The sequence below is a fragment of the Echinococcus granulosus genome, assembly GCF_000524195.1.
Source record: "Echinococcus granulosus chromosome Unknown EG_S00002, whole genome shotgun sequence".
Classification (NCBI taxonomy): Eukaryota; Metazoa; Platyhelminthes; class Cestoda; order Cyclophyllidea; family Taeniidae; genus Echinococcus; species Echinococcus granulosus.
The window spans coordinates 569,913-584,827 of NW_020170382.1; the positions used below are offsets into that span (position 1 = coordinate 569,913).

Sequence of the window (14,915 nt, forward strand, 5' to 3'; positions counted from 1 at the left end):
ACTTACTAACCATCTTACCCTTCCGAGAGATACATCACCTTATTCCCACTGGGCTATGCTAATTATCCAATGTTTGTGCGTGTGTGTGTAGCTCACACGTGCACAGTATGAAATTGTCCCTTTTGAAGGGTAAACCATTCCGGTTGAATTCCCTCTGCTCTATGCAACATAAGGCAGCCGGGAGTGTGAAAGAAAGACATTTACTTCAGGATCCACTATAACAGGTGTGGCTGACCTATTGGTTCAGCGAAACAGAAACAGTGTTGGCAGGGTCTGTGTTTCTGTCTTGTGAGACAAGCTTTTTAGGTGTGTGGGCTTGGCAACCTTGCCTCTAGATGGAAAGGTCTGGTTGAATGAAATTATGATTATTTTAGTTTAACTTCTGAAGCCGTCTAATTTTTATTGCATTAGCTGCACAATTCATCTGGATGCTTTAAACCTTGGGGAGCGAGCGGGTAGCATGTGAGAACGTTTGAACATTAACCTTTTTCGTTACCAACCAATATTACTTATCAGTTTTTTTCCACGTCATGGATTTTTTGCCTCTCATTAAGCCTTCATTAAACATTTGAATGCCTGATGACCAGTTGCTGACTGTGGGTACGTGTTTCTTATTCAAAAACTAGTAGATTTTGTAAAGTGAAAGACGTAATGTTTCTGAAAAATGAATAAATAAAATAAATTCACTCACTTCTATTTTGAAATACACTAGCACAAGCCTTGATTTAGACTCAAAAATATAAGCCCATCTGATGTTCTATGTTTCATTCATCGTAAATAACACTGATTTATTTAAGCTATTTCAATAACTAAGCTCACAAATTTCTTCAAAAATCTAAAAAATAGTTGACTTTCATTTTTTTTGACTGTCCAACCCTACATTCACTACTAATAGCCTCACAGTTGGGTAGACTGGGAATCGAGGAGACTGCGGGCAGTGCTTCCCTACCACCAGGGATAGAAGTCACTTTAAGTAGATTTTTTAACATTTTTCTCCTTATTTTTTTTCATTGTGTACTAGGGTAGCTCCCCGAGACCTTTTTAAAGAGGAAAGAAGACACAATACTAAGGCAGAATGCGTGAGGTCGACACACAGAAGGTCTAGGGGAGCCACTGGCATGGCCCGAAGGCCGTTCACAATCTCGGAGCCATTACATGGCCCGTTGTCAAAACGGAGAGTTAAACAAACAACCAAACTATTTCACTAGCGATTGCATTTACTGGTACGAGCTAAAAATGGCGTGACAATGCTTTTTTACTTGACCAACGAGGCAAATGAACTAGATTTCGACTTATAATTCGTTGGGTTTAGAATCAACCTTAGTTTACACTGACAAAAGGAGCGATTCGCTTTAACGAGATGAGATTCTTTTGGACATTGATGTTTCCTTAACTTGACGCATGAAAAATTGCGTGTAGGCAAAATTCGGTTATCAAAAAATGTGTTGATTAATTGTGAGGTTGACTTCTTTTTGCAAATAAATTGAACCATGAAGCAGACGCAAAAGTCCAACATTTCCTTTATTTTAATGAGAACACCGTCTGGATGTTGAAAAATCACTAAGGTGGAATTTCTGCGTGCTCCCGCTTCGCCGAAATTTACGCACACACTAACGTCACACTGGCTAGCCAATAGAAAATCCCAACCTCCCCGCTGCAAAGGCCTTTTCCACCACTATCCTATTTTCGACCTTGGAACGGCCTTGTATCCTTCGCGCGGCTGGGAGGCTCTAAATAGTTTGGAAACAACAGGAAATTGGTAGAAGAGTCACAGGGACGGCTTTCTTTTTTCACGTGAGAAACTTCTTTCAGTCATGCGATTGTCATTTATCGCAACAAACGTAGCACTTGCAAGAAACATGTGGGCATGGGAAAAATACTCTCAAGGATAGGGAAAAAATCGGGTTAGGAAGAATGTTTTCACCTATGCATATAAGACCTATCTAGCCCACTTGAAGTAGTGATAGGGACACTGCCCCATGGCTTCTCTGAATGCATACACAAATTACGTATTCTGAAGACTCTCCAAAGGGTGCTTTACTTGAACAACAAAATGCTGATCTGCCAAATTAGGTTGCAGTTTGCTATGCATTCAAGACCACGACACATGATCCAATCAGCCACATCAACAAAGATGCGAATTTTATGGACTCGAATGCGACTTATGGGGACCACTAATTCGGACACAAAAAAATCTTGCTGTTGTTGATTAAAACAAATATTTTAGGATACGTTTGGAAGTATTAACCTGTTAGTGCGTTGATTGATGTAATTTGCATAACATATCAGCGAATGTGCGAGAGTGACTGACATGTTTAATAATTCCGATCTCGTGCTTAAGGGGGTCGTAAAAGTTTTCACTAGGGTGCAACATTTACCTGAAAATCCTCCTAGTTGATAGACAATTGCACATTAAGGGGAATTGTGTGCCTCAAAACTTTTGGACTTTAGAAGTGGGGTAGAATTTTACACCTCAGAGCGCCACTTGTTGTGAGATTAACTTTGTAATTTTGTTTGAACTAAGGTAAAGGGAAAACTGAGCGGAGGGTGACTTAGAGAAGTGACACTTGAACTTGCGTAGGGTAAATACCGACCAAACAATGTGAAAAATTGAGGAAAAAGATGAACGTAACTTTCGTACGATTCAACGTAATCGGTCGCGGTGAAGAAGTATTATATTTGATGTGTTTTCTAGTTCTTAATTTACTGAAATTCTGCTAATTCAACCCCTTAGACGAACACTTTACTGAGTGATTAAAGAGTAACAAGGTGCCGAATTTAGTCGTGGTCTTTTTGGCTTCCACTTTTTAAGGTCGCATAAAATAATACTCATGTTGCAGCGAAATGGTGAGCGGATGAACGAGAAGACCATGTTAGCATGTGAATCAGATTGACACTGGTAAAGCATACGTATTGTACACCGACCGTAGCGTACGTGACCACAGCCTACGCACAAACACTGGAGATGGATCCTGATAACCGAACCGAGGATTTCATGCTTTATTTTTTATTACAGATTCTCCTCGGATGTCTCGTCACTAGACCCAGGCTATCAAAAGCTTCTGTGAGTTTTGTGCCTTTGTTACTAATAGCATTTTTTCACTGTCCTAATCATGAGAAGGACTTCGCGCTGTACACCGCGTTGGCATTCTAGATGCATTGACATGTTTACCCATATTTACGTACTATTTTGCGGCTTTTTGCAAGCCTAGAATGCACTTAAGAGCTTTGCCTGTTTGCTTAAACATCTAAGGCTACCAACCTTAAACCCAGCCTTCCAAGCCCAAACCAAAATAGCCTCCAAAGCCGCTATCCCAAATGTTGGGTACGTGACTGTTCGTCCTATCGACCAATCAAATTAGTCAGCCACCCTTTCACCTGATTGGCTATGAAGTCTTAACAGCCAAACTCCGCATGTTCCTGTCCTCTGCGGACATGAATTTGTGCAGGCACGCGCACACATTTGGGTCAAACAAGCCCTTAGTTCTAAATTGTCATTTGGTTTAGATTTTAATTCACACCAGACAAGATTATGCCTGGAACCATGGCTGAGATAACGTCCGAATCCTAGGTCCAATACATGACAGTGGGTAGCATAAATTAGCGTTTGATCAGCTTTTTAATAAAGAATTTTGGGGCTATGGTAAATAGAATTTCCATTTTGTTAGAATGCGGTCTTTTGTAATAGACGTTTTTACCATGAATGCAAATTCATCTGCTACTGTGCACCCCATGTCAACTTGTAAAATAGTTAAGTTGTGCCAGTACTGCAGGTTCCTTTCTCCTTCACATTTGTATCGAGGCTCCTTTTATCCTAGTTAGTTGTGGTCATAAGCGAAGGGGGAATCAACGAACTTTGGGTGGTGGCCGAACCTAAATCCCCACCTCCGGTTCCTCAGAGGTATTCTTGAAACACTAATAGGAAATAGCATTTAATATTGGTGACATTTGAAAGGGATTCCTGCAAAAACTACTGTTTTATTCTCAGAATTGCCATTAAATCAACGTAATAGATGTCCGGTTTTATAAAGAAATTTACTGAACAGCTAGGTTATTTCAACTGCCAACAACACTATTCTGATTGCCGCAAGACTGCTATGATACAGTCAGCCTTTCAAAGGCTAAAAAATGTGAAAGCTCAATTGTCGACTGCTTAAATGTTTATCGTTCGGCTACCTTGGACGCCACTTGTGCCGCCCCAGACACACTCTCATATTCTGGTGATGGGTTGAGATTACTCCGACGTTATCAGTTTTTTATGGGCGTATTTACATGCCACACCTTATATCAGTATTCAAGAGCAAGGTCGAAACTACGCATTTTACCTATTCTAAGAAAGTTTCAGCGCTTTTTTTAACAACGGTAATATATTTTAGACCTCTACAGTCCAGACACGGTTTGGCAAATTGTCCTGCGCTCTGCGCGGTTCCGAACAGGCCGAGACTGTGTTAGCATCTACGGAAATTCAAATTGTCATTGAAAAAAGGTTGAAACTACCCGAGATTGCACTGATATCTCCGATGCTGGTGGATTTTCCATACACCGCTGTAAAGCAGTCTTCGATGATAGATGTGAAGATAGCCAACCTCGGTGTATCGGGAACCATATGGGTTGTAGAGCCTTCCAATGCAACAGCAAGTAAGGAGCAAGATCTGTCGGGGAACACAATGATTTCCAACCCTTATGAGTAGTATTTGCAGGTAGCTTCCAATCACCTATCAGCTTAAACTTCAAGAGTCAAAGATGAATTCAGTACCTCTTTGGGCAGCTCTGGAGTTTCTCCTGAACCGATTAAGATTTCTAGGCAATGGAATTTCGCAGTCCTTTTGGCAAGCAGATAATGTCATGTGTTTCTGACAGTTTTGCCTTTCAAATGGGAGAAGGAAGGACAAATATCTTTGATTTTGCTCTTCTGGTAACAAGATTATGGACTTGTTGACCAAAAGAGCCTCGGGAGGAGCGAATTATAAACCCAGAGATGGTAAAACAATCATGAGAATCCACTCGGTTGATAAAGAAACAGTGAAGATCAAGCTAAGACCAGGAAGTCTTAGAAAGATGTTAAATTCTAAACGTGACAAACATCCCAATCAAATAGGACCTAGGAAAGACATCCCACATTTCAGTAGTATGATCATGATCACCCGAAAAAATGCAATATCTTTTTAAGGAAAAGAGTTGAATTTTTCCAAATACACAGCATTTAGAGAATTCTAAGGGAATAGGAAGTGATAGAACTTTTCTCAACTTTCTTTAAAGTAGGGAAAACTCTGGAATCTTTTAAGTGAGAGTACAAATGTGAAGTTTGTTAGCTCCAGGGATTCAAATACATCTATCGTCAAAACTTCCTTTCTTCCACTTACTGAACTACAGTTACAAAAACGGCGTTTGTGATTCCATAATGGGTCAAAAAGTTACATGAACCCATAGCTAACTGGAGGGGAGGGAACTTTTGCAGAAAATCGTCGAGACCCTTTGCCCATGTTATTCACCATTTGGCTATGGCCTCACTTTAACTCAAATAGATGCTAAGGGTGAGAGCTGAGGTTATGCCTAGGAGACACGCTTTCTGTGCAACAACTTAATTTGCGAACGGTGCCACTATTTCTTGAGAATGGCTGTTACAGATTTCAATTGCATTTGGCACGTTCGGTTTCACAACATTCCACTGTGAAAAGCGATTTACCTGTGTGGAAAATGGCACACCCATCACATGACAGGAGGCTCGTTGCACGACTCGGCGCACGATAATTTATCAAACCGCTGTTTAAATTGTACTTTAGGCAAGAAACCCAAACCAGAAGGTCTAAGGGTATTCTCCACCACCCCAACGTCTGGATTTCTCGCCGCTACTGCTGACCCCTTTAGACAGGACTGTGCAAGATTAAGTGTCAAATTTACGCCTCGGTAAGGGATCCTGACCCAACTAACAACTTTTAAACGAGCTTTATTTACAAATCCTTAGGCAAATGTACACATTTATGAGGCTTAACCCGTAACGACTTCCCATAGCAGTAAGCAGTGCTGGGAAATAAAAACCAATTCATTTAGTTGAGACTTCAATTTGGACAGTGAGGGCATTTAATTGCACCCAACTTTGGATCAAGCGTTGATATGATAAGAGAGGAGGCAGACTCAGTCCCCTCTAATGGCATCAACCAAAGTCGGCGCCAGTAAGATGTCAACTGCTTACTAAACAACTTTCCATTCAAATTGTGTCCAGTAAATCCGACGTGCAATTTGCCACGTAGCGCCTCTGTACAGTTCCCGGTCAGACTGTCATTGAGGTCGCATTTTCATCTAATTTTGACTCCACCTTTTAGAATGGCAGGCGAGTACACAAAGGAGCTGGTTATCTTGGACGCCTTAACCAACCGAACAGTCTCCGTCCACCTGCGTGGAAGGGGTTATTTACAACGTCTGCCAAATTGATGAACACATTGAATTTATTATTACTCACTTAAAAATAATAGAATCATGACTATTTGCCGCTTTAAATGAGTGGAGGGGCAGGGTGGAACAAAGCACAATTATAAGAAGTAGTATTCGGACGCCAATCCACCTACACCATCTCATCGACACGGTACGCATTGAGTTAAGTATCTGTTTCAAATGAAACTACAAGATTTATATTAAAAATTAAATCCACACTCATGGCCCTCAAAATTAGTCCAAACCAAGCCTGGCGCACAATTAGTCATCCGACAGATTGGACTGCTGTGGCATCGGTCGCGCGTCAGGCTAGAACATAGCCACGTGAAGTGAAGCCTTACTGTTTCCAAATTGGTAGCAGTGGCCTAGCTCTCCTGATCCACCATGCAGCACACAAGGCCTAAGTAGACGCGTATCTGTGCTGCCCGTCTCGAATGAATACACTTGCAAAAAGGTGAAAGGGGTGGGTAAAAGGCTGCAGCAAAATTGAATATGAGCATAAGAAAAAGGAATACACAAAAGCTACAATGGAAGGGGAACTTAGATTGCTTCAGTAGAGGCCAGTCTACTGGTCCAAACATTTTCAGCATCGTCGATTTTTATGAGACAGTGATCGGCAATGGCAGAACAACCAGGGTAGAGCCGTAGACGGGGATGCGTTAGGTGTGACCTGGGAACGCAGGCGCACCGCATTTTCGCTTTCTCTGGCTCTAGTAGTTGACGTGGATACGACTCCTCCGAGGTGTCGCTGGGACGAAGCAACATAATGGATTAGCTAAGTAGAACAGGCAAACGCGATTCTTTAACTTACTGTCTGTTTGACTCACCTGCTGTAGAAATTACAAGTTAGCCGAAGCATTTTCCCATCGAAAAACGAATTACAAGGGGGAAGGAGTTTGGAAAATTCCAAAATCTCAGGAGGTTGTTTATTCCATGCCTTAAAGAGTTCAATAAGGAGATCCGAGGCGTCTCCCATGGGTGAGCGGTAGACGCTGGGAATGTAGCCCACACAGGGATACTTTCGGGTGTAGAGTTTGAGCCAATCACCCAATTCATAGAGCTGGGCAGACGTGAGACCGTCTAGAGCGTAGGCCTCTGACCCGGGGTCCTTCATGCCCACCGAGACAAGCATTCGAGTCGCGTCACGACCTGTGGTGGGTAAATGGAGAGGGGGACGAAGTAGACGCTCAGTCTCCTGCTATTTATCCATCACTTTGGTAGAATCAAGCTTTGTTCATGTCGCGTATCCTTCTAAGCCTTAGTTCCTTGGTTCGGCTATGATAAACCTACGTCCAGACTGATTTGCCTTAAACCACCTTCAGAATTACCTCAGATAGGCAACAGGAATGAATATTCAACGTAGCCTCCAGAAACTACTTTACCTTACGTTATTCTAAACGGCTTTATTTTAGGGCTACTTTTACAAAAAGCAATTGGAATGTAGAATGTACTAGCACTGAAGCATCGGCTCAGCCTTAGCAGTGCAAAGATAGTGAATTCCCAAAATGGCAGTGGCAGTTAAATTCATAATTTCTTTTGAAAGCCTTCTGGAGGTAATGGGATTACCATAGACTCAACCGCTTAGCAAAGGTCAAAGTGGATGAGGAATTGCGTGGAAGGCTATTTAACAGATTGATCTCAATCTCGGGTGTGTGCTGATAAATTGACTTTTCCAATTTTGCGCAATTCATTATGAGACTAAGCTCATATGCTAATAGTCTTCCAGATCCTCTATAGGCCAATAATGAGGATAATTCCAGATCCGCAAGCCTCATGGGATCTTTGAATAAAACCCGGGCACTACTGCATACCAGTAAGAAGAGCGTAGATTCCATCCGAACCATAGATCTGCTGGTTTGAACTGACGTCAAAGACGTGTCCCAGAATTGCAAGATGCTTGTGCTTCTCTAAGCGTTCAGGAGCAGTGGGGTTTCTAAGACACCGAGGCGGCTTGAACGGACCATCGTTCTTGTCAGTTGACGCGGAGTCGACCGACTTGAGACGGAAGAGGCGAAACAGAGGCGCCAAGAGCAGCGAATTGGCGTCGATAAGAGCATTCATCCCATCGAGAACGAGCAGTCGAACGGCCTTCCATGCGCTGTCAAAGTGGACTTTGTGGTCTGGCCACAACCGTGACACCAGAATAGCCAAAAATAGGACCACTAGGACTCCGAATTTTCCCATTCTATAGACGAATTTAAAGTTCAGGAAAACCAAATAAAACTCAGGTAGAATAACAGTTCTGATACAAATTGCACAACACTTATCGCCTACTACGATGTGCACAAAAAGTACACACCCAAAGCTGTAGCCCTCAACGGGTCCAAGAAAGCTGAGATCGAACAAAACCACCTTTTTACTGAAAACACCCTACTCGTAAGATGGAACTGTTGTAGCTTGGTTACGAAGTCACTCCTTCTAATCTCAGTAAATAGAAAGCAAGATAACTCAAAAGGTATCTAAGGGCACACATAGGAGCATGGCAATTTAATTCTATGATAAGACCCACGCCAGCTTTCCTTTTGGATATGATAGACACACCATAGTTGTATTTTAAGGTAAACGCAAACATGCATTGATATCGAGCGTTGAGCACCAGAAGAAGGGGAGATAGATTTGTGGGTATTTGATTGGAAGGTGACCATAAATTTATTTCCCATGATACATGAAGGCAAAAGCAAAAAGTGATGGTAACAGAAAGCAATATTAGTTTTTGGTGTGTTCGTGACAGAATCGCTGGAAAAGTGTGTAGTCTAGAAAGTACGCGCATGCAAAGTACAAACGCAGTAGGTCGATGGGTGGATGCGAGTTTAAGAAATGGCAGACTCGAGTCTAGTAGGCGTGGTTGGCCACAAACAGTGACTTCTGACCAGCGGCGGTCTTCAGTTCACCCTCGAACTTGCCCAAGCTGGCAGCGCCATTGGCTTTGGCCAATTGCAGGAACTCTGCCTGACCAACTTTTACGTTTTCCGGCTTGCCTTGCCAAGCAGCGATGGCCGAGGCCTGCAGGGCACGACCGAAACTGAATGAGAGGGCCCATGGTTTTTTGCCTGGATACTTGTTGATAGCGTTTAGGTTTCTTGTAGCGTCCAATTCAGACTGGCCACCCGACAAGAAGACAATACCTATAGAGGAAACCCGGATGCATTTAAAAACATCTAAAACTACACACAAGAAAGGTAAGTGACTGACCGGGGACGGCAACAGGCACAGTGCGTTGAAGAGCCTCAACGGTGGCACGGGCGTTATCCTCCACGGAGTATTTCTTTGTGCAGCTTTGGCCGCAGGTTACCATGTTAGGCTTCAGAAGAGTACCCTCCAGGTAAACATGGTGATCAGCAAGAGCCTTATAGACGAAAGAAAGCACCTGCTCAGTCACACGCTGGGCAGTCTCCAGATCGTGGTCGCCATCAGGAAGAACCTCGGGCTCCACAATAGGCACGAGACCGTTCTAGATAATATTAAAACACCAAAGTTGTTGAACGTATTTAAGGTAAACCAGGGTGAGAGGGGAACAAGACACTTACTTGTTGACAAATGGAAGCATAGCGAGCAAGAACGTTGGCATTTTCAAGCATGGCGAGGTAGGACGGATTATGTGAGGAGATCTTGAGGACACAGCGCCACTTAGCAAAGCGACAGCCATCCTTGTAGTACTGGGCACAGCGTTGAGCCAGATTGTCTAAGCCCTGAGTGGTGCACTCATCGGCGGTGCCGCCAAGAGGCACGACGCCAAGATCGACCTTGATGCCGGGAACAACACCACGTTCGCGGAGAAGCTCCACGAATGGCTTACCATCCTTAGTCTTCTGATAGACAGTCTCGTGGAAGAGAATGACACCAGAGATGTGTTTGGCAAACTCAGGATCGGTGGTGAAGAGGAGCTCGCGATAAGCCCGACGGTTCTCCTCAGTGTTCTCCAGGTTGATAGCAGCAAAGCGCTTGCCAATTGTACTCGTGCTCTCATCGGCGGCGAGGAGGCCTTTACCAGGAGCAACAATTGCACTGGCATTTTCTCTCAACTCCTTCATCTTCTCCGCGCACAAGTAGGGAACAAAACGAGCCATTTTTCTACATATTAAAAACAGCTAATTAGGGCCAACAGTCTCCAGAAGCAAAAGTTTGTTCAATCTCCAATGGACGGAAATACAGTAAAGGGAAGCTTAGTAGGAACTAATTGACGTGGCAACTCATTGCTGAGTGAATATATGCATTAAAATACAGATGGGATATCGAGACGAAGCGATAAATCAGAAATAAGTAAACTGTTACTTCTCCCAAATTTCACAAAATAAAAGACAAAGGATGTCCAAGCTGTTTTAGCAAAACCAAATCCTTTGCAGATGCAATAGGTGCATTGGTTGACGATAAAAGCCAAATTAATAAAACAGATTGAATTGGCAGACAGACCACACTATAAAAAGAGCATGGACAAAGTGGGACAAAACAAGCGCACCAAACTACCTAAGTGTAAAGTATGTGACCAAAGTCATATATAAATAGGTCGGTTGTAGATTTAAACAAATCACGACGGCACGAGTGAAATGTAAAAATCCTGTTTAAAATACCAAGGTTTTATTTGACTTAATTAATAGCGGTGTATTCTTATAAAAGACACTCAAAAAATTATTAGGTTTGGCTGGATTAATGACCAAAATATTAGGGCGGGTTCTTATAAAAATATTTTTTCAAATTACCAGATAATGCAGTTTTTGAACAGCCAAAACGGCATTTTTTTAATGCTAGGTTGTTATTCATGTACGCAATTATAGGTTAACAAGTGGCTTTTGCTTTACATTTGAATTCAAATCTTATAAGTTACTATTGGATAATTGATACCTGAGTTAAAAAAAAGATGAGTTTTGTATTTTTTAGGCGTTTGGTAACCAGCCGACCGAATTGTGGGATTTATTTATGTCCCTAGCAAATTTAAGCTAAAGTTCGTTTACGTTCTCGTTTACCGGCAGCAATGAATTTCCCACTAAGTAACCAATCGATTTTGATAAAAACTACTCACTTTAGCAAAACAATTGGAAGGGACTCTGTGGATTTCTGTAATTTTGATTTAGGAATATAGCGATCCCATCGCGCAATGTATATTGGCCCTCATGCCCTCAGAACACCCAGGTTGATTTGGTTGTGTCAAGTTTACTGGGTAAAATAAATGAAGAGAGCTTGTTCAAGTTCAGGGGAAGTTTGAACTCGGAACCTTTCTCCGGATCGCGGGACGATGATCCCTCAGACAGGAGGCTCAATTCGTATCCCGCCTTCTCTTTGAAATAAATATAAAAACAATGTAAGTATTACATTAGAGCATGTTGGTGTTTATGAAGGAATCAAAAAGTTTATGAGGCTATTAAAAACCTGTTCTTAGATTACAGAGCTTTCGGTGACTCAGTTTAGAATTTATTTGAATTTTGCGAGAGTAGTCTCCACAGCTTTTTATCTTATGGGTATGCCCTTTACTCCGTGCTTTTGATGGTTTTATCAAGAAATAATCTGTATTAATCTTCTTTCCTGATCTTCATCTATGGCGCTATCTTACTAGAAGCTACTTTGCCATTATCCCTTCTCATTCCGACTTATATACAAATTACTCGAACCACAGATTTGCAGTGACTTGTTATCTGCAGCTCCTTCAGACTTCCCTCAAGATGAAAAAAGTCACAATACTCGGGTAGAACATATATTGTCAACGTACAGAAGTGACAAGCTACTTGCATGGGTCCGAGTATAAAGGCAGTCTTAGATGTTTACGTAATCGAAATGTAGAGTTAAACACGCATTCAAAGAAGCACATAGCCTGCCTTTCCTTTTAAGCGTTGTCTCCTTCACTTCCCTTGGTCAACATCCGCGTTGGCGATTACAACATAGGCAGTGATCTAAGGAATCCACCCACAAAACAAATGCGCCAGTCATGGAATTTGTATGCAGCTGAGGTATTTTATCACAATGTCAGTGACTCCTCTTGACAAATCTACTGAAGACGAAGGAAGACACAACGCTCGGGCAGAATATGTGTTGTCGAAGTACAGAAGGGATTGGTGCTACTGACATGAACCGGAGGTCAGCCCACTCTGCAAAGGTACAGTGGCCCCCTTACCAAAACCGAGAGTTAACGCATTCCACATTTTGCCTAACTGCGTGTTTAAGCTCGCAGGTAACTAAGCCTTTGCAGGCTGTCCTTCGCGCCCTGTGGCATGCCCTTCGGGCTATGATGGTAGTCCTCCAGCTCTTCTACATGTTATTACATATTCTTTTCCACGCTACCTTCTTCGATGAAGACTCAGAGAGCTACAAATGTGCTTGGAGAACGCCGTTAAGTTTTTAAAATGCTGCATTAAGTACACTGAGAAACACGAATTCATCCGTAAGGTGATTACGAAGACTGCATGCCCTAAATAAAGTCAGGTAATTTTCATGCTCACACAGGTCAGACTTCTAAAAGCAGGAGCCTTTTGCAACTGCATATGAATAGAAGTGGATGCGTGCGCTAATACATGACAAATTTACCTCCTGAACTTAAGACTGTGTATCAGACTGATACATTGAGCAAATTTGTAAATTAACGGACAAATACAAGCGGATTTGTCAGTAAGAAGACATAAGTAGACCTTGCCACATTCTGAGATGGTACCGTTTATAAGACCTGGTGGAGTACCCAGGAGAGTGAAATTCTCAATGATTACAGTCATTAAAAAGTTGAAAGGGCATTTGTGCCTCCGCTTGGCTAGTATATTATCATGAGAAAATGTGCAATAAGCCTACCTTAATCCACAAAGGAGAAAATGGATCCCAAGCGTTATATGCATGACACACAACTGACAATTCTTGCACTATACCCCTGTACGAACCTAACTTATCTTTTTGAAATTACTTGCAAAGTTTGAAATGTGGCATTGATGGATGCACGCATAACAAATGACCTCGTCAAGGTCATATCGAACTTAGAACACGTGGTCAGTTCTTTCACGAGGGCGTCCTCTTTCGCTTAGAGATCGTCTCCTCTGAAAAACTAAGTATAATGTCGTCCTTGCGTTACCATCCGGGTAAGGAGATGATTCGCATTGAGGGCTGCCACATGTTTATGATAAACAGTTGCGGGAAGGTGGGAGCCTTTGAAGGTTATCAGATGCTGGCAATAGTCGTGCCGGAGTGGCTCTCAACCCAGGGTCCTAAGTGCGCCTACCTGAAAATCTGCCAGTGGCTTTACCCCCTGGACCGTTCCTATTCTTCCATCTATTGTTGGAGGGACAGGATGATCATTCTCGAGCCCTTTTCACACATTTTGCATCCCCGCTACATTGTCATTCGCTTGCCGTACCCGCTGACTGAAGATCAAGCGTCAACTCTGTGGAACCTTCTTGACATGAATGCTCAGGTTCTGGGGAAATTCTGCTATACATCCGAAAACATGTTAAATGAATTCCAAAATATGAAGCTGGATTCAATTGATGAGTGTGAACTGCACAACGCTCCCTCGAACGCAAACGCTAGCGATTTAAAAGTGTTAAAGCCTCAAAACAAGGGAAAGAAAAAGAAGAAGAAAAAGGAAGAGAAGGCGATAACAGCTAGAGACATCTGTGAAATCTCGGAGCCGCCGCCACAGCCCGATAACGAAGGTAAGCAGATATACGTGACTGGTCCAAGAGATGAGAGGTACATCAAAGTCATCACCACGCCCGCACCTGTCAGCATCTCCTATCAAGTATTCCTCGCTGTTCATATAGTATACAAGGAATTAGTTAAAAAGAGATCAAAAAAGGAGGAAGAAGGGATACCCTCTCTATTCGGCTTTAGAAAGGCGATGGATTTAAAAGCCTGTAAATTAGCTGAGCTATCTAAGTTACCACAAATCCATCAAGCGAGGAATCTTGCAAGTACAGCGGCGCACTTTGATGGGAGGCTGAATAAAACAAGGTTCATAATGGTGCGACCCGATCCGGACGAGGAGAGGGCGAAAAGACTGAACCCTTGTAAAATAAAGGGCCCGTTGACATCGCAACCAATCACTCCCAGTCGCGGCTGCTGCCTACCGCTATTTGACACACTAATGATACTAACGCCGTATAATTACCCCGATCACGCCTATCCTTCCACAGCGAACTCTAAAAGAGTGTTGGAAGACTGTGAGCACCACTACCCCAAGGAGAGACCCGCCAATCCCAATCCCGATCCCACTGGTTAATTGCGCCTCGCGCCTGCTAACAGGCAGCCCAGTAAAGGAGGTTGAAGGCTGCTCAGTGGCTTAAAAAATACACACTGTGATTTGTTGAGTGTGGTGCGCTTCACACCAAAAGGGAGGTGAAAAGGGCATGTGGGATAAAGTACTCTGAATGTAGGCGGTTTTCGGGTGCAAGTGTCATGCTGATCAAAAGCCAGAAATTCCAGTTAATTGTTCTTATGCCCAAGTGCTTAGGTACTCTCAGGTCCACCAGGTTATTATGAGAAGCTGGACCAAATCGTCTGCCATTCCTTTTAGG

The 14,915-nt window shown here is 42.8% G+C and overlaps 3 protein-coding genes across 3 annotated transcripts; 1 reads left to right on the forward strand and 2 right to left on the reverse strand. All coding sequences in view use genetic code 11, as the record gives it.

Moving 5' to 3' along the window:
• Positions 1-6,972: 6,972 nt before the first annotated feature.
• On the reverse strand, positions 6,973-8,616 carry EGR_00457 (Cytochrome b5 domain-containing protein; the record flags this gene model as incomplete). Its single annotated transcript, XM_024489706.1, has 3 exons — positions 6,973-7,180; positions 7,260-7,581; positions 8,244-8,616. 3 exons carry the CDS (start codon positions 8,614-8,616, stop codon positions 6,973-6,975), a joined length of 903 nt encoding a protein of 300 aa, XP_024355703.1.
• Positions 8,617-9,264: 648 nt separating this feature from the next.
• On the reverse strand, positions 9,265-10,499 carry EGR_00458 (Fructose-bisphosphate aldolase; the record flags this gene model as incomplete). Its single annotated transcript, XM_024489707.1, has 3 exons — positions 9,265-9,557; positions 9,625-9,883; positions 9,960-10,499. The coding sequence occupies 3 exons, from the start codon at positions 10,497-10,499 to the stop codon at positions 9,265-9,267; spliced, it is 1,092 nt and encodes a 363-aa protein (XP_024355704.1).
• A 2,957-nt stretch (positions 10,500-13,456) lies between these two features.
• EGR_00459 (hypothetical protein) lies at positions 13,457-14,620 on the forward strand (the record flags this gene model as incomplete). The annotated part of the gene is made up of 1 exon (XM_024489708.1): positions 13,457-14,620. The coding sequence occupies one exon, from the start codon at positions 13,457-13,459 to the stop codon at positions 14,618-14,620; it is 1,164 nt and encodes a 387-aa protein (XP_024355705.1).
• Positions 14,621-14,915: the final 295 nt, after the last annotated feature.